This window comes from Camelus bactrianus, chromosome 11 (assembly GCF_048773025.1).
Source record: "Camelus bactrianus isolate YW-2024 breed Bactrian camel chromosome 11, ASM4877302v1, whole genome shotgun sequence".
NCBI lineage: Eukaryota > Metazoa > Chordata > Mammalia > Artiodactyla > Camelidae > Camelus > Camelus bactrianus.
In genome coordinates, this window is record NC_133549.1 from 47,129,940 (window position 1) to 47,156,742 (window position 26,803).

Here is a 26,803-nt window from a genome sequence, read left to right on the forward strand (position 1 = left end):
CCTAACTATCCCACCCCCACCCCAAAAACAACAACAAAAAGAGAAATATCTAAAAAATAATAAATAAATAAATACAATATTAAAAAAAAAAGAAATGATAACATGACATAACTAAAGTATCTCTATTATATGAAAAGAAATTTTCCTGCAATTTGCACACATTAAACTTTGGTCAAAGCAATGATGCTTATATTTCTAAAAGTTTTCAGATTTTAAGGAACTAGTTATTTCAAAGTAAAAAAATGGTTTATACATAGACCACATACTTCTACTTTTCAATTATTTACTTATTCTATTACAAAAGACATACAATCAATATATTACTTTCTCTAATGTAAGAAATGTCAATTTAAGTATTTTCTTAGTAACTCAACAAAGGAAAATAATTAATTTCAAAGGGATAATGAAATTCACTCTTGTCCCCTTAACAGCGTTTAAGAAGATTTTGAGTGTGACATATTGCATTTAATATATTGTGACTTCATACATGATGTCATGGAATTAATAGGAGGTATACTCTAACATGACATATTCACAGCTGGTCTCAATCTAAACCATGACAAGCTGTACTGTTCTTTATTATAAAACGTTAGAAAAAGTTGTAGTTCATTGAACAAATAGTGTATCCAGAATCTATGTCCCTGATAAATAAAAATATAATGCATTTATAATCTAAATATCACATAAACTAGTAATCTTCCTTCGAAATATTTTCAGTTTCTATTCTCAGTAATAAAATTACAAACAATAGAATCTATAAAATTTTAAGTTTGGGAGATTTTACTAAAGGTAAACTACCAAAATTGTCTTAAGAAAAAGTCTACAATTATTAATTTCAGTAATCTTTATAACACTAACATACTTATTATTTCCACAAAAACATATTTTAAAAATATTTTATCATTTTACCTTCACTCATAAAAAAATTCTCTTTACTTAAAGGTTCATTATTTCAAATGAATTCAAATTTTGACAATTGCTTATTTTTAAGAAATTTATAATTGTATTACTGCAAACAAATTATAAACATTGAAGAACAACTTCTATTGAGTTTTAATGGTGGAGTTTATTTTGGAAACAAAGAATTTGGAATGATAATTAAAAACCCTTTCTTCACAGTGCTTTTCAGTGATCTAATGAAGAGGTCAGTTGAGACTAATGAGACCAGCTTAATTCTTCATTTTCTATAATGCTGGACTAAAAGTGTCTTCGGAAGCCCCAGTCAGTTGCAAAATCACAGTCCAATATTACCAAACAAACAAAAGCCTGACATTACTACTTCCAAATCTGAGCAATTACCAAAAAAAATGCAAAACTGATGGAGGTACGGTTTTCTTCTGACATTATACATTTCAGAAGTTCTTGAAGTAACTGAATTAAAAATTTGGTAACATAAATTGTCTGACTTACTGAATGAGCTCTAAGGACAGCAATTATCTTTGAGAGGGCCATGTTCCAAAGTTCATCAGTGTATGCCCTGGTTACTAATCCTTGGGTCACATGTAAAATGTGATCTTCCACCACAAAGAACCTAAGAACAGTAATTATCAAAATAACATGAGTTAAAAAAATTAAAACATAAATAGAAATAATTAGTTCTGACATTTAACACAATATAAAAATAGTATTTATTTCCATATTAGATACATACCCTACAATTTGAGTGAAATATCTTCTATAGCCATCAACTGTTTCATGCTTTAAATGAAAAATAAAAATCAATTTAAAACAATAAATACCAGTAACATAAAAGTAAGTTCCAAATCAGTACAAAGTTTAACAAATATTTATTGAGACTCTACTATATGCTGCATACATTTTTAAGGCACCAGGGATACACTGGTAAATAACAAAAAGTCCTTACCCCTCATGGAACTTGCATTCAAAAGAAGATGGACAATAAACAATTAAAAAGTCAGTATGATTTCAAAACTCCCCTCTCAGCAGGCTAGTTCAAGCCACACCATCATCTCTCACTTGGACTATTACATCATTCTCCTACCTAGACTTTTAAGCTTTTATATCTTCTGCTAAAAACCTTTCAATGACTTTTCATCTGACTTGTAATGAAAGGCAAATTTCTTAAAAATGGCCTATAATATCCTACTGTTTATAACTTTAACAAAAAGGTATATAGGAAAATATTTGATCATTTGAATTTCATTCATAAAAGTTTATCAAATGAAATATTACGTTATTTCAATTAGGTTCAAATATTATATTTTATATATTTCAAAAAAGTGATCAAAATTTTCAAACATTTGGATTTCTTCCAGAGAGGGGAGGGGGAGGGCTCATTACTTTTGGATTTAAAAACACTACGATTGGAGAATACAGTCTACATGACACAAATGTTTAATATTTCTTGATACTTGCTTTGTAACATAGTATATAGTCACATTTTATAATGTTCCATGTGCGCTTAAAACAATATGTGTCCACAGTTGTTGAAACAGAATTCTATATAGTCTATTAGATAAGCCTATTAAGCATGTTCTGTATTCTTACTGATATTCTATCTGGTTTAAAAGATACTGAAACATGTTTAAAAATGCACTATGCTGATGGATTCTTCTATTTATCCTTTTAATTATAGCAATTTTGCTTCAAATATTTTGAGTCAATGTTATCAAGTGTTTATAGGTTTAAATTACCATTTTTATCAGCTCTAACTCATGAATTTTTATCATTCTGGCTTTTTTGTACTATATTTAAGTATATATTATTTCTATTCTTTTAGTGGTTACAGAAATTTCATTATGCATATTTAATCAAACTCTAAAATTGATAAATAATTTCACACTTCCAGACAATTCAGAAATTGTAAAATAGTTTCATTTCATTAACTTCTCTCACTCGAATGTTTATGTTGTTATTGTACGTTTTAATTCTATTTTGTTTTAAATTAAAGTCCATAGTATTTTATTAATATTATTTTCTACACTTAACATAGACCTACCCACATATTTATACTTTCTTTGCTATCTATTCCTTCTAGCATCTCATAACTTCCATTTGGCATCATCTTCCTTTTGACTGAAGTATATATCCTTTAAAATTTCCTTAGTAAGGGTGTCTTGGTAACAACCTTTCTTCTTTGTCTGAAAATGTTTATCTTTGCCCTTGTTTCACTGAATTCAGAATCCCAGGTCAACAGTTATTTTCCTTCAGCATTGAAAATATTCCACTGTCTTGTTTATTTGAAAATAAATGCTTCTCTCTGCATATTTTTAAAGTCTTGTCTTTATCTTTGTTTTTAAAGTCAAATTTATTGAGATTTAATTTATATACAGTAATATTAACCCTTTTTATACGTAGAGTCCAGTGAGTTCTGACAAATGTAGACATTTGTGTAACCACCACCAAATTTAACATATAGAATATATTTCTATCTCATTAAGAAGTTCCCTTATGCCCCTCTGTAGTCACTCTGCCTAATACAGCCTTTGCCACTTATCCCATTATGCCCCATAGTTTTGCCTTTTCAAAAATATCATATAACATAAATCATACTTTACATAATTTGTTGTATCTGAACTTCTTCACTTAGAATAATGCTTTTAAAATTTATCCATGCCACTGTATGTATCAGTTCCTTTTCTACTACTGAGTAGTATTCCATTATGTGGAGGTATGACAACTTGTTTATTCATTAGCTCACAGACATCTGGGATGTTTCCAGTGCTGGCATTTATGAATAAAGTTACTATAAATATTCACATATGAGCCACTGTATGAAGATATATTTTCATCTCCTGTGGGTAAAAATCTAGGAGCAAGACTGCTGGGTTGTATCGTAACTGTATGCTTAACATTAAAACAAATTGTCTAACTATTTCCCAAAGTGGCAGTATAATATTTACACCCATCAGAAGTGTATGAGAGTTATAGCTGCTCCACATTCTCACCAGCACTTGCTATAACCAATCTTTTTACTTACATTTATTCATTTTAGTAGGTATGTAGTGGTATCTTGTGGTTTTAATTTACATTTCCCTGATGAAAAATGATGTTGAACATTTTTTCATGTACTTATTTGTCATCTGTGTATTTTTGGCAAAATGTCTACTTGAATCTTTTGTCCATTAGTCCACCTTTAGTTAGTTATACAAGTTCTTTACCTATTCTGGATACAAGCCTTCTATTAGACATGAGTTTTGCAAATATTTTCTCTTCATCCGTGCCCTGTCTTTTCCTTTTCTTGACAATACCTTTAGATGGGTAAAAGTTTTCCATTTTGATGTTCAATCTATCAATTTCTTTCTTTTATGCTTTATGCTTTATGTATCTCACATAAGAAAATATTGCCTAACCCTAGGTCACAAAGATTTTAACTTTTGCTTTTTCTAAAAGTTTTAAATTTTTAGCTCTTATATTTGGGTCCATGATCTACTTCTTGAATTGCTGAATGAGATAAGAGTCAATATTCATTTTTTTGCATATGGATAATTTCATTTTCCTGTGGTCAGAAGACATATTTTGTACAATTTCAAGTTTTTTATACTTATTGAGATTTATTTTATTATCCAGAATATGATCTATCTTGGTGAACCTTCCAGGTGTACTTGAAAAGCATTTGTGTTCTGCTGTTTTGGGTGAGGTATTTAATAAATGTCAATTAGTTCAATTAGCTGATAATTTTTCAGGTCATCTATTTTCTCTTTAACTTTGGTGTTCCACATTTTCATTTTAAGGTCTCTAAAAGTGTATTTCTTTTTATTTAATCTACTTAGATTCCTTGGGCTTGACTCTGTAGATTTCTATTTCTTATCTGTCTTGGTAAATTCTCAGCAATTATCTCAAATATTCCTCTGTCCCACTTGTTCTATCCTTTCTTTCTGAAATTCCAACTAGATATATATTAGACCTCTCTGTATCTCTTCTTTCTTCTATATTTTTATTCTTTTGTGATATATGCCAAATAATTTCTTCAGATCAATTAAAAGAATTCATCAACTATTAAACCTGTTCATAAAATTTTTCATTTTGGCTAATATATCTTTAATTACTAGATATGGTACTTCATTTTTTTTACATTTTTTGCTAATTCTCTGTTCCTTATTTATACCAGCAAGCTTACCTTTTACTTCCTTAAATATAAGTGTTATTTTATATTCTGTGCCTAATAACTCAAATACTGAAAGTCTTTTAGACTTTATTCCTGTTGTCAATATTTCTTTAATTATTATTATTATTTTTTTTACATTTTGGGGGTGTAATTAGGTTTATTTATTTATTTATTTATTTATTTATTTATTTAATGGGGGCACCAGGGATTGAACCCAGGACCTCATGCATGCTAAGCACACACTCTACCACTGAGCTCTACCCTACCCAGCTCTGTTGTCAATATTGCTAATGACTCTCACTTGTTTGATAATTTTGACTGTGACTTGCTAATTTCCCTTGAAACTTTTTAAGTACAGACATTTTTTAAGTCGGTATGAAGGTTCAGAGAAGATCTGCATTTGCTTCTACTAGGCACCTGGAAGCAATATCAAAATGCAACCACTTTAAATTTTCAGCTTGAGATTTTTTTTTCATTATCCAAGTGGAATAAATTTGAGTTGCAAATGCATGTGAGGAACTGTTACGAATTCTCAGCAATTTTTTTCCTTTGTTTACTCAGCACCGAGATTTGAGATAGGCAATTTTATTTATTGTATTTGGCAGAAGGAACACAGCAGTTTCCCTACATGGTTTTATCTCTAGGTCATCGTAATAATGGGCTATAATTCTTCGGAGTCTCAGCTTTATTTACATGGGAGACAATCTCTTTTCACTCACTTTGGGTAGCTCTGAGCTTAGCCCTCTATATCCCTATGACCTCAAAAATCATGCCTTCCCAGTTCAGCAGATGCCCCAAGGATAAAAACTATATTCAATATTTCATTATGCCAGTCTGGATTTCTGTCTTCACTTTGCTGTTCCTGCTTTGTTTTTTTTATAGTCAGGTGTACTGAGGTATAACTTACATCAATAAAACTCACTCTTTTTCATGTGCTATTTCTATGAGTTTTCACAAATACATCTAGTCACATACCTAGCACCATAACCAATATACAGAACAGTTCCATACTGACAGTTTTTTTTGACATTATAAATTACTTTATTTCAATTTTTCCTTACTTTTTATAGTGAATATGTCACAATTTTATAACCAAAAAATACATATATCTTGAGAATGACTAATAAAACTCCCACATAGCCCTTCAGATTACTGAATTAGTCTTTGTTAGGACTATACTTTCCTACCAGCTCCTCAGTGCACTTTAAAAGAATTTAAGATTTTTAAAAATGTTTTATCCAGAATCTTTAGTTGTTTTTTTTTCAGTAAGACAATTAATCAAGATACATAGTCCACCATATTGTCAGAAACTAATTATCACTCCCTGACATTTTATATATTTATTTGTTTATCTTTTTATTTATTCACTGTCTTATTTATTTGTTTACAGTCTATCTTCCCTAATAGAATGTAAGCTCATGAGAGAAGGGACTTATCCTTTTTCTTTTACTGCTGTAAACTTCACACCTACACCAATTATTGGAAACGATAGGTATTCAATAAATATTTGTAGTTGAACGAATAGCGATGCATGCTCTAAAGAAATTAAAGGGGATAAAACTGATAACAAAGCCAATTCAAAACTTTCACATGCTTACCATATTTGACTGGGGTTGCAATACCAGTCTTGCTTGTTTCTTTCTTTGTTTTCGGTAATAATTTTCAAATGTTTCCTCATCACCCTAAAATAAAATCAGCAAAGTAATGAAAAACACACAAACACACTGCTTAAACAGATAACTTCTTTACCCCTTAAGAGTCATTTTTAAGCTTCTAACAACTGAAATTAAATGCAGAATGGTATTTCATATTGAATATCAAGAACAAGTTTTGGCATTATAGTTCAAAGACAGTAACATTGTTTGGTATCATGAAGATTAAGAAGACCAAAGGTAACTTCAAGTAATTTGACAGCTGCACAACTTATCATCTGGGCTTTATGGATTTTTGACTGATCAAAGAAAATATGGCTGTCAGTGAGGGAAACTAAGTAAGGAAATTAGCTGTCAAGCCTCAATTTCTGAACACGTTGTATAAGACCCTACATATCTGGCATCTTCCTCCATCTCCTGCCTCATCTCAGTATAATCAATATACCATTTTCTTTTCCTTTCCAGGCTTTTGTGAAATATATTTAGGACTCATCCTAGATGTTACTTCCTTTAGAAAGCCTTCCTCAACCTGATAATAACAAGGCTTGTTATCATCTATGTTATCCTATAGTAATCTGTACATCCATTCATAGCCCTCATCACACCCTGCTGTAATTTCCTGATTATTAGTTTATCTCACTACTGTCCAACAGCACTTTCTGTGATAACAGAAGTTTTCTATATCTGCACTGCCTAACATGGTAGCCACTAGACACCTATGACCACTGAGTATCTGAAATGTGACTAATAGGACTAAGGTACTGAATTTTTATTTTGTTTAATTTTAGTTAATTTAAATAGCCACATATAGCTAGTGGCTGCTGTATCAGACAACAGAGATCTATCTTTTCCATCTGACTCTAAGTCCATTAGAATATGATCCTTGTCCAACTAGTTCACCACCGTATCCTTAGCAGTTAGCACAATGCTTGGCACATGGAAGACACTAAATAAACTTTTGTTGAATAAATAAATGATTGAATGAGTAAATGACTATATCTATCTCCTCTGTCTTCCTCTCTTCTCTATGGAGAATCTATCCAGAGTCATTAGAAAAGGTTGGTAACTCATTTCCCTACTCACGGTTCCAAAGAAAATCAAAAAGAAAGAAGAAAAAGTTAACAATAGAAAAATGTCAAAACTCATATTTTCACTGAAAAACTTCTGATATTTTGATACTTAAGTAGCTACAAAAAACATGACTTTCTTAGTGCTATCGAAAGTAAAGTCATACTGCCGTTCCATTTGGCAAGTGGTGCTGGGAAAGCTGGATAGCCGCATATAAATCAATGAAGTTAGAACACTCCTTCACACCATACACAAAAATAAATTCAAAATGGCTTAAAGACTTAAACAGGAGACAGGACACAATAAATCTCCTGGACGAGAACATACGCAAAACATTCTTGTACATAAATCACAGCAATGTTTTCCTAGGTCAGTCTCCTATGGCAAGAGAAATAAAAGCAACAATAAACAAATAGGACTTAATCCAATAAGCTTTTGTACAGCAAAGGAAACCATCAACAAAATGAAACGACAACCTACGGACAGGGAGAAAATATTTGCAAACGATGCAACTGACAAGGGCTTTATTTCCAGAATACACAGACAGCTCATACAACTCTGTAACAAAAAAACAAACAACCCGATCAAAAAACGGGCAGAACACCTAAATAGACATTTATCCAAAGAAGGCGTGCAGATATGCCCAATAGGCAACATGAAAAGGTGTCAATATCACTAATCATCAGAGAAACGCAAATCAAAACTACAATGAGGTACCACCTCACACCGGTCAGAATCGCCATCTTTATAAAGTCCACAAACAGTAAATGCTAGAGACAGTGTGAAGAAAAGGGAACCCTCTTATGCTGTTAGTGAGAATGTAGTTAGGTAAAGTCACTATAGAAAACAGTATGGAGATTCCTTAAAAAACTAAAAATACTTACTATATGACCTAGCAATCCTACCCCTGCGCTTACATCTGGGAAAAAACTCTCATTCAAAAAGATACATACACCCCAATATTCATAGCAGCACTATTTACAATAGCCAAGATGTGGAAACAACCTAAAAGTACAGTATACTTGAAAGCATACTATGATAAGTTAAAGAAAAAAGTAAATGCCTTATATACAATGGATATTCACAAATAAATACTGCATAAAGATTCACAGCTCACTGAGCTTGTGCTCAGCCTTTAGATAAGCAGGCCGAAAATGCATACATGTCCTTTTAATAATGCAAATATATGCACATGTGTATACACATACACACATACATGTATACAAAAGATACTTACCAAAACAGAATAAATGTGCAAACATCGGTAAACAGGGGAAAAATCAACAAGATCTTGAACAGTTAAGACCTGAAAAATAAAACCATTTTTAAAAAATTATAGGTTAAACTCTAGTCTGCTGTTGAATAATATAAAGTTAAAGTTAGACCAGGAGATTCCCAGAGTTCATGTTGCAACATTTATCAACTATTTAAAAAAATACAATATAAACATAATGCCTTTTTTATTTTGTTTCAGCAGTTGTTCAGTAGTTCATTCTTTATATATTTATCATCACTGTTGACTACTTTAGATTATAAGGTATTAAAAGGGGAGACACTGTGTATCTTTAACATGATTGGCAGATTACCAGAAAATTGCTATGGATAACTAGATACATCATTATTGTTTCTGGTAAAGATGGTACATAAATATATGGTTTAGTTATAGACGAAGTTCCTTCTTTAATGCAGCTAAGTCACATGATTTATCATTATTTCATTAAATTGAAGACATCATTACTATTATTTTATGGAACACTAAGAAAGAAAGAAAGAAAAAACAGTAAAAACCCCTTGAAACTATAATATCATCAATTTTAAGATGTATCCTGATTCTGAGATTTTAATAATATTTTTAAAAGCACATCTTAGAATTGATGAAATAAAATTTCCCAAATTTGAGAAATAAACTTTTTAAAGGAACATACTTCTATTCTCATGAATCCTCAGAGTAAACTTAAATTATTTTTATTATACTGTTACTTATTTGGTAAAACAATAGAAACAAACTGTAGTAATAGTAAAACAGATCTAAAAGAACAGGGAAACAATGAAGTTTCTCTTAAGAGTATGGATTTGGGGGTAGGGCACAATGGCAATGCTCCAAGCAGTTAAAGACATACAAAACAGACTAGGGAAAATTGAGATAAGAAGACTAGATGGTCTATTTTCACCTTTCTGAATTTTAAGATAGAAAAGACTTACAGAGATCTCTGAATATTGATTAAGAAAGGATAAAAAAGTGTAACTCAAACGTTTATTTAATTTCAAGGGACTAATCAAGTGACATTAATTCTGCATTAGAAAGACATTAAAATGTCTAAAGCTGTTCATTTGTCGGTATATCAGACATCCACTATAAATGCATACATATGTATATATACACACATATACACATAATACATATATACAAACACATACACCCTCATAAATACATACAGTCTCACTCATCCTCAGGCATATAGAACAAATGTGCAGAGTAGTTCTTTCAATCCACAGAAACCATGGGCACATATTCATATGGTTCCTTTTTATCAATCAATTAAAAGTTCTTACTACGCCCCACCAGTGTCCTTAAAAAAAGAATTTAAAGTCTCAATGACAAGGCAAAACTTAGAAACAATTGCAAATATTTGACTTCTTACGTTATTAAGTAAATTCAAAAGGAACTCATAAGAAAAGATAAAAAGTAGGCTTAACAAAAGACTTTGTGGAGAGAATAAAAGAAGCACTAGAACTAGGAATAAATTTGAGTATAGAGGATAAAAAAAAGCAAATATTTAAGGATAATTTCAAAGTTTCTAGACTTAATAAAACCTTTTAAAGAAATTAAAAATTTTAATCTTTAAAATTATTTTGTTGTACCTCAGCAACAACAACAACAACAAAAAAAGTAGGGTATCCAGAATTAGTCTAAATAGCAAGGTTAAGCCATCATGCAATTAAATGTCTGCCACAGGTAATTAAAATATGAGTATTCCCTACCAAAAAATCATTTAATTTACATTTTTACTGCTAATTATGGCAGAACACCTAGGTTCAATTATCTGCAGCTCACAAATGCAATCTACAATATATCTTGTTTATCTGTCAATTATGCAGTTTGACATTTCAGATGACTATTTTGCTGTAACAGCTCATTACAAACAGATCTACATAAATTCAAAATACACATGGGAAGACTGAGAGTTATACACAGACATACATTACAACTCAAGAGAAAAAAAATCATCCAATAATAGATGAAGGAGGAAGGAAAAAAGGAAGGAAAGGAAGGAGAGGAAGAAAGCAATGAAGGAAGGAAGGGAGGAAAGAAGAAAAGAAAAGATGCAAAGAAAGAGAAAGAAAGAAATAAACTTCCATCACCTCCTCTTCATTTTCATCCTCTTCCTCAAATGCATGTTTCAATACAGTTTTATTCCTTTCGTCTGGACTTCTATTATTTATATATATATTCTTCCCAAATTTTACATTATTTCGCTTCTGCAGAGTAACACTGAAGATTTTCTGCTGCTGTGCCTATTTTGGAAAAAAAGAAAAATTCAGATTATTTCAAAAGTTATTGTCATCAAAACTGGTTCAAGAATTTGTTCATATTTTCTCATCTTTTTAATGTCTTGTAGGTGTAGGATCTGGAATAATGTCCCATTTTTAATTCATGATATATGCTCTCTTCTTTTTCAACAGTCTTGCAGAGGTTTATCAACTTTATTTGAAAAGACTAAGAACCAACTTTTGGCTTTGTTGATCCTCCCTATTGTATTTTTGTCTATTACATTGATTTCTACTCTTATCTTGATTATTTTCTTCTACTTTTTCTTTTTTGATTTTACTTTACTGTGGTAAGCACATTTTAAATGAGATCTACCCTCTTAAATTTTTAAGTGTATATACATATTACATTATTAATATATATTAATATTATATTAATAATATAATCCATTATTATTGATAAGTATAATGTTTTACTGAAGACCTCTAGAGCTTATTCATCTTGATTAACTGAAACTTTATGCCTGTTGATAAGTAACTCCTCATTTCCCTCTGGCAACCAGCATCCTACTCTTTGATTCTATGAATTTGACTATTTCAGATAGCTCATAATTTCCTTTTTAAAGGCTGGATAGCATTCCATTGTATGTACATACCACATTTTCTTAATACATTCACTTGTCAATGAACATTTAGATTGTTTCCACATCTTAGATACAGTGAATAACGCTGCAAAGAGTATGGGAGTGCTAATCTCTCTTCAAGATCCTCATTTCAGTTTTTAGGATAAATACCCAGAATGGGACATATGATAGCTCTAATTTTAGATTTTTGAGGAACCCCCATACTGTTTTCCATAGCAGCTACACCATTCTGCATTCCCACCAACACTGTGCAAGTGTTCCAATTTTTCCACATCCTTACCAACACTTGTTGCCTTTTTTTCTCTTGATAATAGCTATCTTGAGAGGTATAAGGTGATATCCCATTGTGACTTTGGTTTGCATTTCTCTGATGGTTAGTGAAGTTTAACATCTTTTCATATATCTATTGGCCATTTTTATGTCTCTTTTAGAGAAATGTCCATTCAAATTCCCAGCTCATTTTTCAATCAGGTGATTACTTTTTTGCTATTAAGTTGTATGAATCCCCTACATATTACATTAACCCGTAATCAGATATATAGTTCATAAGTATTTTCTCCCACTCCATAGGCTGCCTTTTCAGGAGTTAGAAAGCATGTTAAGCACTGTTTCATTTCTGTGACATTGTAATTATTGAGGTGTTTTAATAGCTAACTCTTAGAAATTTTAATTCAATTATAATTATTTTTAAACTTTTTATTACTGAACATTTCAAATAAAGTAAAAAGATCAACATTATGAACTTTTATGTTCTCATTACCTTTCTTCAACAATATTTATACATCTTTCTTTCATCTATACCTTTACCCACTCACTCCACAAACACCCCAATTATTGTTTATAATTTTTTTGAGGTAAGACTTACATACAGCAAAATGTACAGATCTTAACTATACAAGTGGATATACTTCATCATGGTATAGAACATTTCCATCTCCCCAGAAAGTTCCCTTATGTCCCTTCCCAGGCAATCTCCCCACTGAGAGGCAAGCACTACTCCAATTTTTTTTTTACTTTAAATTAGTTTTGCCTGCTTTAGAAATACATATAAATGGATATGTGCGTGCTTTTTTTGTGTACAGCTTCTGTAGCTCAGTATAATGTCTGGAAGATTCATATATGTTGTTACACATATCAGTAATTCATTCCTTCTTATTTACTGCTAAGTAATATTCCATTGTGTGATTATAGAACAATTTGTGTATCCATTCTCCCTCTGACGTCCATTTGGGTTATTTCCAGTCTTTGGCTAGTTGTAACAAACCTGCTATGAGCATCATGAGGACATTGGTAAATACCCAGGAGAGGAACTGCTGACTCTAAAGGTAGGTACATTAATTTTATAACTGCCAAATCTTTCCACATTGTTTACCGCTTTATTACTGAGCTATAGAAGTTAATTCAAAGACAATACTTTCAAGTTGCTTTAAAAAGAGAGCAATTTATAACCTTAGCATAAAACAGCTCCCACTTGCCTCTGTGGCTGCCACTTTTCAGCTAATTTTATACCAAATATGACTGCTGATAACAATTAATGTAGTATTATATACGTGGGGAAGATTGCCAAGAGATCAGTTGGTGAATCAAGTTAGACTGACTTTACTTAATTAAATAAGGAATAACTGCAAACCAAAAAAAAAAAAAAAAAAAAAAAGTAAAAGCTGATGAAATCCATTCTCAACAAGAATAAGGAAAATGAAGAAAAGGTTCATGTAAGTAAAAAAAGTAAACTTTGGATATATTCTAGAACCTAGATTACTAAATAACATTAAATTAAAATTCTTTTTAATCTCACCTGTTTCATTGCTGTTTCACCTATTTTGTCAGAATGTTTTCGAATGCTTTCCAAAAAGTCTTTGAGATCAGACATGGAGACTTCTTTAATATCTTCACGGAGCTTAGGAAGATTTTCTATCATTAGCTGACAAAACCGGTATTGACTAACCCGGGGAAAATACACATTCTCTAATTGTTCCATAGTTTTTAGAGCAGAATAATACCTATAACAAGTTAAAAAACCAACTCTGTAAAAAGTTCTTACTACATTAATTTTACAAGTAAGTCCAAATAATCAGTCCAATACTACTATCAAAAAGGATACATAGTGAAAATAAAATAAGTAAAATTAACATTTATTTCTGTTTACTAAGCACAAACTATAAACCACATGAACAAGTTCCAGCATGAAAATTCACTAATGTACAACTTCTTTATTTCATTTTATCTAAATCTGTAACATCAGAAGCATTATTATAGCCATTAAAATGCCTTAAATGTATATATGTATAATAGCTCCAAATTTTTAATTAGAGTATTTAGTTATTTGATACATAATTGCATAATCTCTCCCACCCACATACCATTATTATAAAAAAAGTACCTAGCACAGATTTAAATCAAGTTAAAATATATTTTAAGGAAACTTTTTTTGGAAAATTTTACACCCTTGAAGGCAATTAGAAATAATACTGAGTCACAAAACCTATTTAAAAAACTACTAATAGAGTGATTTCTTTTTTCAACTCGAAAAATATTTACTGAATGCCTATTACTTTATAAAGCATTGGTGACATGCTGGGCATGCAGCAATTAGTAAAGTGTAGCCTGTGTCCTAGAGAACCTGACACACACTTTCATATATAAATAAACTTTAATTTTTTTCTAGACTTCTATCAGGTAGATATCTATGGTAGATATTACTATTAACAATGTATAGATGAGAAAACTGAAACATACAGAAAGAGTACATGATTTCGCCAATATACTACAGTTGGTAGTAGGACTAAGATTTTCCAAAACAGTCAGTATCCTACAATAATATTCATAACCAAAATCCATTTGAGGGTAGGTGGAGAAATTTTTAAATAAATCAAATGATATTCTATACCACCCCACTGAATTGGATATTAAAATGAGAAAAGGCACTATCAAAAGAAAAACAAAAAAAGTAATACATAAGTAAACTGAAGTGACAGTACAGGCACTCTTCATTTCATTGCACTTCACAGATACTGCGTTTTTTACAAATTGAAGATTTGTGGGTGTTGAGCAAGTCTAACAGAGCCATTTTTCCAATAGCATTTGCTCAATTTACGTCTTGCAATATTTCAAACTTTTAAATTAATATTATATTTGATATGGTGGCCTGTGAATCAGCGATCTTTGATGTCACTACACAACTCACCAAAGGTTCAGATAATGGTTAGCATTTTTTAGCAATAAAGTATTTTTTACATTAAGGTATGTACACTTTTTTAGACATAATGCTATTGTACTTTTTCTCCTCCTGAATGAAATGTTCTGATTTACAATAATTACATGAACTCCCCAAAGTTCTTTGAAATTGATCAATATTAAGCACTGGCAAACTCAATAAATCAACTTCATTATCTGCTCTCCTAAGTTCTGTATCTCATTTCCCTTTCTCTCAGTTCTGCTTCTCACTTTCCCTAGAATTATACTCTTTTAAAAAGTAGCAAAAAGTAAGATTATACCTCAGACTTGCTTTCTGGGAGACCCAGGTTAAGACATACAGGAAGTTTATAATCTTAGGGAACAGAAGTCAAAGGCCAGATCCCTTCTAAAAGTTAGCCACAAATTTCCTAAGCTTTATTTATTTCTAAATGCAAATAAAATCTGACCATTTCTCTTTCGGTTACATAATGCTGTCTTTTAAAATTTTAACAGTAATCCATAACCACTAAAAATATGAAAACTGTAAAGAGAAAATCAGAGGTACCCATGAACTGACACTACCACATAACATCTGGTCACATTTATATCCAGGCATATATCTATAATATTTTCAGTTCTGTATGTTCATATATACTATTTAACAATATGTCATGGAATTTAACTTAAACTAAAATTATTTGGAAACAGATCATTACCCTATTTGCAAGTCTATTATAATAATAATATGTAATGATATCCTAATTGGTTTTTAAGTCTCTGATTTTTTAGTTCTTATAAAAATATTAAAGTAAATTTCCCCCATGTTAATAAGCCTGTCAAGTTTTCTGTTTTTATAAATATAAGACACTTAAAAAATGTGTGTGTCATCCCTAAATGGAAAATGTGTGAGTACACTAATGGTTCTGTGGACCATAAGGTACAACATTATGACAGTTCTTATTTTATTTGCCTTCCCTTGAGGATTTCTAATCTACCAGTTTGTGCTATCATAGAAGTGATTACTCTCGTTCTCTACTATTCTTTTTAAATATAATGCCCTGCATATAAAAAATTATAATATATATGAATAAGCAGAGAAATGTGACCTATGATTAAAAGAAAATAAGTCAATGAAAGCCTAAATACAGGTGGCCTATTTGGAATTAACAAAAATGTTATAATAACCATTACAAGTATTAGAGAATCTAGTAGAAAATATAGTCAATATGCATGAAGAGATGAAAAATTTTAATGGAAAAATAGAAATTATAACAAAGAGTCAAATGAAAATGTTACAATTAAAAAAATCAGAACAAAGAATTTATTCAATGGACTTAACAGCAGAATGGACACAGAAGAAATGACCCATGAATTGGAAGACAGCTAAATAGAAATTATGCAAACTGAAACACACACACAAATACATACACATAAAGAATGAAAAAAAAAGAGTAGTAATGTCTGAGACTGAAATTAGCACAGTAAATTTGAAAACAGGTCCAAAAAATGATCCAACTGAAACACACACACACAAAAAAAGAGTGAAAAGGGAGAAATGAGCTCCTGGAAATTATGGAACAACATTAAATTATCTAACATACATATAACTGGAATTTAGAAAAGAAGGAGAAAGAGAGAACAATGGTAAAGAAGTAATATCTGAAGAGATAATAACCAAAATTTTGTCCAAATTAATGGAAAGTGTCAACCACAGAGCCAATAAGCTAAACAAACCTCAAGCAATAGAAGGAAATACAAGGAAAATCACATCTAAGCATATCATAGTCAAACTTAAAAAACAAAAGATAGAGGGAAAAAAATCCTAAAAGTAGCCAGAGGAAAAAAGACCTATTACAAATCTTGTAACACTGATAAGAATGATAGTGGAACCTCTCAATAGAAATGATGGAGAACAGAGGATAAGAAAACATAACATTTTAATGCTGGGGAAGAAGACCTCTGGCAACCTAGAATTCCACATTTAATAAAATATTGTTCAAAAATGAAAGTAAAATAAACACATTTCCAGATAGACAAAAGTAAGAAAATCTTTTTTCCAGCAAGTAGATGTGCAGTACAACAAACACTAAACAGTTTATTATGCTAAAGATAGAAGCTTGGATCTCCACCCCACCCACCCCCCCAAAAAAAAGAAAAAGAAAAAAGGAAAAAACCAAAACACCCCAGAGCAACAGAAAGGATAAAATGGTAAATATAAAGGAATCTGGTTTAATTATGATTCATATATACAGTTTATAACATATGTTACAAGTAAAATATATGAAACTAAGGGCAAAGCAGGCAGGATATACAGAATTGTAGTATTACAAGTTTCTTATATAATTGATGTAATACTATTTGAAGGTGGACTGTGATAAGTTAAACATGCATATTATACTCTCTAGAGTAGACACTAAAAGGATAAACAAAGAGGTATACCTAATAAGTGAATAGAGGAGAAATATATGTATGTATTTTTTTAAAAACTCATTTGTAAAAAGGAAGGAAAGGAAAACAATAAGAACTAAAAATTGATTAGATAAATAAAAAACAAATAGCAAGACGAACTGAAAATCAACCATAACTACATTAAATGCAAATGGTCTAAAACTCCATGTCCAAAGTAGAGATTGTCCCCTGGATGAAAAAACATTAAGATCCAACTAATTGCTGTTGATAAGAAACACACTTTAAATATAAAGACTGAGGTTAAAAGTAAAAGGTGTCAAAGACTTACCATGCAAACACTAAGTTTAAGTATGCTGGAATAACTATAATGACTACAGTAATATCAGGCAAAGTTGAATTCAAGATACAGAATGTTACCAAAGATAAAGAAGGACATTTCATAATGATGAAAGGTTAACTAATAAGAATATAAAATAACTGTAACTGTGTGTGTACCTAATATCAGAGCTTTGAAATATATGAAACAAAATTTAAAGAATCAAAAACAAAATCAAAAAAACAGAAAAACCCACAATCAATGAAACACTAACACACAAAAAACACTAAGGATATAGAAAATCTGAATTACTCTAACAACCATGATGACCTAATTAATATTTCTAGAACACTAAAGTTACAGCTGCAAAATATATAGTCTCTTCAAGTATACAGGAAATATTCCCCAAGATAAATAACATGATTGATGTCAAAGAAACTTGAAATCACAGAGTATGTTTATTAACCCTAAAGTATTAAACTAGAAATAAATAATAAAGATTATATCTTTAAAAATCCCCCAAATATTTGAAAATTAAACAATACACTGGTAAATAACCCAAAAGTAAAAATAAATGAATGAATGAATGAATGAATGAATGAATGAATGAATAAATAAATAAATAAATAAATAAATAAATAAATAAATAAATAAATAAAAATTAGAAAACATTTTAAACTAAAAGATAATGAAAACATAACATTTCAAAAATGTGGGATACAACTAAGGCAGTGCTCAGAGGGAAATGTATAACTTCGTATGTTTATAATAGAGAAAGAAAGGCATAAAACCACTGTTCTAAATTTCCACTTTATCAAGACAGAAAAAGAAGAAAAAAATTAAACCTCAAGTAAAAGAACAGAAATAATAAAAATAAGAGTAGGAATCAAATAGAAAAAAATAAACTCAAATATTAGATCTTTGAAAATAGGCATAAAATTGATAAGCCTCTCTTTCAGACAAATCAAGAAAAAAAAAGACAGATATAGAAGACACAAATTACTAATAACGGGAATAAAAATAAAAATTTTACTACAAATCCTACAGACACTAAAAAGATAATAGAACAATATTATAAATAACTTTATGCCAATAAATTCAACAACTATAAAGTGGTCAAAGTCCTCCACAAAACATAAAATATAAAAACTGACTCAAGAATAAAAAGTCTTAAAAGTCATATCAAAATCTTGCCAGCCTGCCTTTGTTAACGAGAACAGAGCACTCTGGGCTTATATCAATATATATTTTTTTCCCCATCTGCTGGTATTTTCCTGTGATCTTCACCGTGAGAATCTGGTAGGGCTCCTAAAGGTAAAACTCAAGAAAGTGTAGGGGATTTCCTAGGGCTGGGCCCCCAGGAGATTTTATCTCTCAAGCTAGTATACACTTAATTACTTTTCAGTGTTCCTACCAGGCTCAAGCAGTGGCTTCTCATCTCAGTAAACTGTGACAGTCTGTATCTGCCTGTTGCTCCAGTTTGGGGGGGCAACAGTTTGCCCTGTGACCTCAGTTCTCTTTGATGGATCTAAAAAAAAAAATTCTTGATTTTCAGTTTGTTTAGTTCTTTTCCTGTTGTAAGGACAGGAGTGATGCCTTCAAAGGTCTTTACATCTTAGGCCAGAAACCAGAAGTTCCTTATTTTTTTTCCTTTTTATTATTAATTTATAGAAGCTCTATATATTGTGATTATGAATCCTGTCAGCAAACACACTGCAAGTGTTTACTCCTAGTCTGTGGCTTGCCTATCAACTCTCTTAGAAGAGTCATTTTATAAATGGAAATTTTTTATTTGAAGTTCAATTTATCAATTTTTATAATACCTTTTTGTGATTCTTCAAAAAAAAAAAAAAATCCTTGCTTACCCCAGGGTTGTGAAGCTATTATGTGACCTTTTCTTCTAGAAGCTCTGTGATTCCAGGTAGATTAAAAAAATACGTGAGACCCAACTATTTCGCCAAAAAGCAACCACTTTAAATATAAAGACACAGAAAGATTAAAAATAAAGAGATGGAAAAAGACATGCCACGCTGACACTAATCAAAAGAAAGCTGGAATACATTAATTTCAGATAAAGCAGACCTCAGGGTAAGGAAAATCATGAGGGATAAAAAGGAGAATTACATAATGATAAAATGGAAAATTTCCTAAAAGACATAACAATTCTTAAGGTGTATGGGCCTAACAACAGAATATCAAAATACATGAGGCAAAAACAGAACTGCAAGGCAAAAGAGACAAATTCACTATTATACTGGAGACTTCAGCACTCCTCTAACAATAATTGACAATTCCAATAAGTAGAAATTCAGTAAGGATATAGTTGAACTAAAGCGCACCATCAAGCAATGGGATTTAACTGTCACTTACAGAGAATACAACACCAAACATTAGCAAAATACATATTTTTCTCAAATTCACATAGCACATTCTCCAATACAGACCAAATTCTGAGCCATAAAACACATCTTAACAAGTTTAAAAGAATAGAAATCATACAAAGCTAACATCATACTTAACGGTGAGAAACAAGATGCTTTTCTCCATGAGATTAGAAATACGCAAGGATGTTCCCCCTTACACTCCCATTTAATTTCATACTGGAATTCCTAGCTAATGCAGTAAGACAAGAAAAGGAAATAAGAGGTATTCATATTGGCAAGAAAGAAAAAAGTCTTTGTCTGCAGATGACATGACTGTCTGCAGAAAATCCCAAAGAATCAACAGAAAAATTCCTGCTTATAGCAAGACTGAAGGATACAAGGTTAACTTAGAAAAGTCAACTGCCTTCCTGTAAATCAGCAAGAACAATCAGAATTTGAAATTAAAAACATAACACCAATTACATTATCACCAAAAAAGTATAAATCTAACCATACCTGTGCAAAATCTATATAAGGAAAACCACAAAACTCTGTTTAAAGATATCAAAGAAAATCCACACAAATGGAGAGATATTCCATGTTCATGGATGGATTTCACAAAAAAATTAACTCAAAATAGATCACAGATACAAATATAAAACATAAAACTATAAAACTCTAGAAATAACGTAAGAGAAAATATAGGTGACCTTGGGTTTGGCAATGAGTTTTTTGAAACAGCACCAAAGCACAATCCATGGGGAGAAAAAAGGCAAATTGGACTTCATTAAAATTAAAATCTGCTCTAAAAAAACACTGCTAAAAGAATGAAAAGACAAGCCACACACTGGGAGAAAATACTTTCAAAACATATATATAATAAAGCACTAGTTTCCAAAATATACAAAGAACACTTAAAACCCACAATAAGAAAACAACCAACCAAATTTAAAAGTAGGCAAAAGATCTGAACAGATAACTCACAAAAGAAAATTATACAGACGGCAAATAGGCATATGAAACAATGCTCAACATCATATGGTATTAGGGAACTGCAAATTAAAACAATGAGATACCATCATCCACTTATTTGAATGGCTAAAATCCAAAACACTGACAATATCAAATTCTGGGGAGGGTGTGGAGCAATAGGAACTCTCATTCATTATTGGAGGAAATATAAAACAGTAAAGCCACTTTGGAAGGCAGTTTGGCAGTTTCTCACAAAGCTAGTTATAGTCTTACCATGTGATCTAATAATCGTACCCCTGGGTATTTACCTGAAATGTCCACACAAATAGCTGTACACAAATGTTCAGAGCAGAAATTAGAAGCAATCAAGGTGTCCTTCAACATGTGAGTGAATAAACAAACTGTGGTACATCCATACAATGCAACATTATTTACGAATATAGAGAAATGAGCTATTAAGCCACGGAAAGACATGGAGGAAACTTAAATGCATATTGCTAAATGAAAGAAACCAGTCTAAATATGCTATATACTGTGTTCCCAACCAGGGAAATTTAACAACTACATGACATTCTTAAAAAACAAAACAATAGAAACCGTCAAAAGTTCAGTGACTGGCAGTAGTTTGAAGGGGAAGGGAAAGGAAAAGAGATGGAACACAAAGGATTCTTCAGGCAGTGAAACTATTCTGTGTAATACTGTAATGGTGACTACATAACATTATGCACTTGTCAAAACCCACAGAATTGTACAACACAAGGAGTGAACCATACTATAAACTATGGACTTAATAATGTGTTAATATTAGTTCAAAAATTATAACAAATATACTATATGAATGCAAGATATTATAAGGAAATTATGCATCAAAAGGAGAGTGCAGTATATGGAAATGTTCTGTACTTTCTGCTCAATACTTCTGTAAATCTAAAATTATAGACAAAACACCTGACCATTTTACAAAAAAAAATAACACAAATGATCAAATAGCTAGTGAAACGGGACTCAATATCAGTCATCAGAGAAATGCAAATTGTAACCAGGAGATAATATTTTACATTTGCCAAAATGGCTCAGAACATAATGACAAGGATGTGAAGTGACTGAAATTCTCATTCATTAGAATGGGAGTGTAAAATGGCACAATTATTTTAGAAAACTATTTAATGCTTTATCACAAAGTGTAGCCTACATCTAAATTATAACCCAGCAATTTTACTCCTATGCATTTATTAAAGGGAAGTATAAATACACACAAACTTCTCAATGGCAAACCTGGAAACTGGAGGGCATGAAAGTCAGGTGTGTGTGTGTGTGTGTGTGTGTGTGTGTGTGTGTGTGTGTGTGTGTTTGTGTGTGTGTAGGAGTTGTATTTTGGAGGATGGCTATTTCTAGATCTAGGGCAAGAAAAGTACAGCATGAGCCTGGAACATCTTATTTATTGTATGATAAGCAAGAAAGTAGTCAAAGACAAACAAGGACACAGGAACTGGCTTAAGGGGTTCTTATAGCCAAACTGGGGACAATTTGTGCATCAAAAAGAATAATGAGAATATGGATTATAATACATTTATTTTTTAAAAATCCGTGAGTTCACAGTGATAATCAGAAAAAAATGAGCTAAAAAAGGAAAATTTATTTATATAAAAAAGCTAGCTAATAAATGTTAAAGAAATGATAAAATTATAAAAATCACCATTTTGTAACCCCAATTATAATAACTGATTAAAGAATCCTAAAACCACTGGGTGAAAAGTTGTTAAGAAACAGGACTCAAAATATTACCCCCTACAGATTTCTTAATTGCAAAAAGAAAAATATACCTTTTCATTAGAGATCTGATAGCCATCCCCTTAACCAAATGATCAAATTTAGGATAACCTAGAGATAATCTGATAGCATATGCCTTCTGATGTCATACAATAAAAGGTACACAATACCACTTATGATGTACTCTTGTCAAAAACATTTAATCTGAATCTAATAATGAGAAAATAATTAAACAAATCCAAAATGCTCTGGTCTACAATACAACTAACCTGGACTCTTTTATGAAAAACAAAGAAAAATGGGTAGACTGTTTCAGATTACAGAGACAAAAAATACATACCAACCAACGTTTCAGGAAAGAAAAGAAAATACAAGACATCCTGGAGATAACTGGGGAAATTTAGATATAAATATTAGATTAAATTACTGAAGAAATATATAATGCCCAAACTTGAAAATAGTGAAGTAATAGAAAAAGTTATTTAAAGACATAAATGTAAACACCAAAATAATTTCCTAAAAGAAGCAAAAGTTTTTGCCCTAGGAAGGAGGAACGATGAATGGCAGGTAGGGAGGATAATATCTGCTTTTTTTGCAACAAACAAACAGAACTATTAACTATTACTTAAAATATGAGGATGTACAACTGTGACAGATAAGAGACAGTATGTTGATATCAGTTACAAAGGTCAAGGCTCCACAAATCAATGGCTAAGAATTGCTTTATTGAATGATCCTGATGGGCAGACTGTATTAACAAAGACTAGATAAACACAGAAAGCAGAACTTCAGATGATTCACTATAATTTACAGTAATTTTATCTATGTTCTCAGTAATAGGGGAAAACTCTTATTAAAAACAAATAGGAAAGAAAACAACTCACCTTTTTGCACTCATCTGTTCTTTTAGCTTACTGTACATTTCCAGCACTGTATTAAAAAATATAACTTATTTTAGCTTTCAAAATTAAAAAAAAATTTAGGAGATGAAAATAATTAAAGCAAGGAAGAGCAATCAAGAATTTTTCTCTATACTTTGATTTAGGCTTGTACTTTCCAATAAAATTTTATACTTCAAGTAAATGCAAACATTTTAATTTCTACATATATTGAACATTAAATATATACATCATATTGAACTGGCAACACTTGCACATGCTGACACACCTATAACTGAGACATCAACCTCAGTAACAATTACCTTAATCAAAAATTTACTGACACCTCTTCCTGCAGTAGAATTGGAAGTCTGGACATTAGTTATTTGAGAGAAAGCTGAGCAACCAAATAAAGTAACACAACTGTGTTACAGCTCACTAAACAAAATTTTACACCAAACCCACAGAGAAAAAAATCTTTTTCAAAAGCTTTTATAGCAGAGAGTAAAGTGTAATAAAGGCATAAATAAACAAAGTATCTTTGTTTTATCATTACCATCTAAGGCTCAAAAATGCAGTTATTCAATAAAATTGCTACAAGTGTCAGCAAGAAAAGATGCCACCAAAAAGGTTTTAATGCAACTATGTAGATAACCATTCTTCCTTAGTAGAATTTCAAAGTATAAAGTAGGTAAATCACTGTTAGCTCATCAAGCCAGTTCACATTTTCCTAGCTCAGAGAGATAGACACATTTTTTTCCAGATTTTTTACAGTCTTATGGCTACTCCCCGGGGGTCTTCAAGTTCACAAAAGATATTGTTTAATTGTCTGGAAAACCATAAAAACTGCAATGGTGGCTATAATGAGCCATAGCTAACTCTGCAGATCCTATGTAATTTTTATCAAAGTCCATTTATTGCAATGTAATATTTCTCACATTTTCCAACCAAAGCATTAGAATGAACACACAACCTAAGAAAGAGCCTAAAACTGCTGCTACAAGTATTAACTTTTTTTGAAGTCTCCTGTTTTATCTCGACAATCCACATAATTTCACATCTACCTTATATTATTTCCATATTGTTTTAATATAAAAATCATGCTTTCCTCAAAAATAATCAATTAACAATGCACCAGGAAAATTCACTGTTTACCCTGTGACTTCTTAAATTCTCTCGTACTCCTTCTAATCTAAGGAGGAGTTAGGCAATTGTGCAGGAATGGCTTATTTGTCTTTATTCACATTAGATTGCAGGATCCCTCATAGACATCCTACTATGTCATTTTCAACTTTATATTTCCAATATCTACCATTATACCTGACACACAAAAATATGTCTGAGTGGATAATTAGATAGAAGGATAGATGGAGGAAAGGAAAATGTCTGGATGTGGCTGTTAAGAACCCAGTGTTTACATGAACCCAGATTTCTTGTCCAGCCTTGAGAGCAGGCAGTAGCAGTAACAAAAATCTAACCTCTACTTCCCTTTATTTCTCTATTTTAAATAGTCCACTAGGGTTGAATAAGCTGAATTTCCTCTTTCTTATTTCATCAGCACCCAATTTTTTAGGCTTATTACCATTCAGGGACAAAGTATTCAAACTTAAGAAATTGTCTTCATGGCTATTTCTACATATCTGATGGTGGCAAAAAGGTACTGTTAAGCATCACTATAAGGAAATAGGTTTCTCAAACCTAAGTATTACTATAAGGAAATAGGTTTCTCAAACCTAAAACCTAACATAATAAGCAGACATTTTATTTACTCAAAGTTAATGTACAAATATCCCTGGCCCACCAGAAATTAAGAGAGCAGAATTTCAGTGACTCTAAAACAAAAGAAAAAAAAGTTTTATTCTCACAAGTCAGAAAATAATCTTTTAGCTAAAAAAAAATCTGCTAACAGTTAATATAATTTGTAGTCTAAGCTAAATTTACATTATGAAAATAAAGGACCTTATTCTACTCCCCTGGATAAGAAAGTTCAGATTCCTTCCTAAAAAAAATTAGTTAAAAGATGGGACACTGAGATGGATTTAGCTTACTATGTTAAGAAAAAGATGTCTTCCTTATGTTTGAACAGAGTATATCCAGGTAAAGAAAATACTGGTTAGTTTCTTCAAAATTTATTTTATGTCCCAATAATATCTGAGCCCTAACAGAGAGACCAGAAACTCGGAAACCTAAAAAGTCAGTCTTTCCAAAATATACAAGGAAAGTCAAGACTGGAAAAGGGAGAAGATCAAGTATTTTGGATGTTTTCTTACCTTATTAGCAAAATGAAATTGTGAGCAAAGCAAGACCAACCTTAGGTGATAAAAAGAAAACAATGGAAAACTAAAAGTAAAAAAAAAAAAAAAAAAATTAGGGAAACTGGAAAAGGAGAGAAAATATAATTAAAAGGCACTTTCCCTATGGGAGAGTATTCTGAGGGGAAAAAAGTGGGGGGTGGGGAGGAACAAAAGACAAACTAGGCAGAAAGGAAATGGGAAGGTAGAGGTTCTAGGAGACTGAAGTGATTGATCATCAAATAGGGGCCTTATAATAAGGAAAATCATGAAAATTCAAGGAATAAAGTAGATAAGAAAGAAAACCATGGACTTTGGGGACACAACAGCCAAGTAATCTAATTCCCATAATATATAATGACTATACGCTATAATTAAATTACAATTTTACCAAGTTGAACATTACATTATGCATAAGTTTAACTCACCTGGGAGGCATAACTGCAATTTTTCTACTACAGTTGTAATATTCCTCTGCTGAATTCTACATCGAATAATATCTTCTGTTTGGACTATCACCTTAAAAAGAAGAAATGTCCATATTCTAAACTGAACAGTTAAATTGCATCCACAAGTTGAATACACACAAAAAAAGTATCATTTTCTCACCTCCTTTCCAGCATCTTGAAATCTTCGATTGGTATCAGTAACTTGCACCTTAAAAATAATTTCACCTTAGTTAGACAAATATGCATAAAACTGCCCTGAT

At 31.2% G+C, this 26,803-nt stretch overlaps 1 protein-coding gene across 5 annotated transcripts in view; it reads right to left on the reverse strand.

Moving 5' to 3' along the window:
• Positions 1–26,803, reverse strand: part of EXOC6 (exocyst complex component 6) — a 181,812-nt gene that overhangs the window by 105,260 nt on the left and 49,749 nt on the right. For all 5 annotated transcript variants that reach the window (XM_074373946.1, XM_074373947.1, XM_074373949.1 and 2 more), the window contains exons 3-11: positions 26,704–26,751; positions 26,523–26,613; positions 23,810–23,855; positions 13,717–13,921; positions 11,152–11,304; positions 9,026–9,094; positions 6,667–6,750; positions 1,652–1,698; positions 1,411–1,531 (exon numbers count right to left, since the gene is read on the reverse strand). In XM_074373946.1, the coding sequence (XP_074230047.1) occupies positions 1,411–1,531; positions 1,652–1,698; positions 6,667–6,750; positions 9,026–9,094; positions 11,152–11,304; positions 13,717–13,921; positions 23,810–23,855; positions 26,523–26,613; positions 26,704–26,751 (864 nt within the window). The remainder of the gene's footprint in view (positions 1–1,410; positions 1,532–1,651; positions 1,699–6,666; positions 6,751–9,025; positions 9,095–11,151; positions 11,305–13,716; positions 13,922–23,809; positions 23,856–26,522; positions 26,614–26,703; positions 26,752–26,803) is intronic.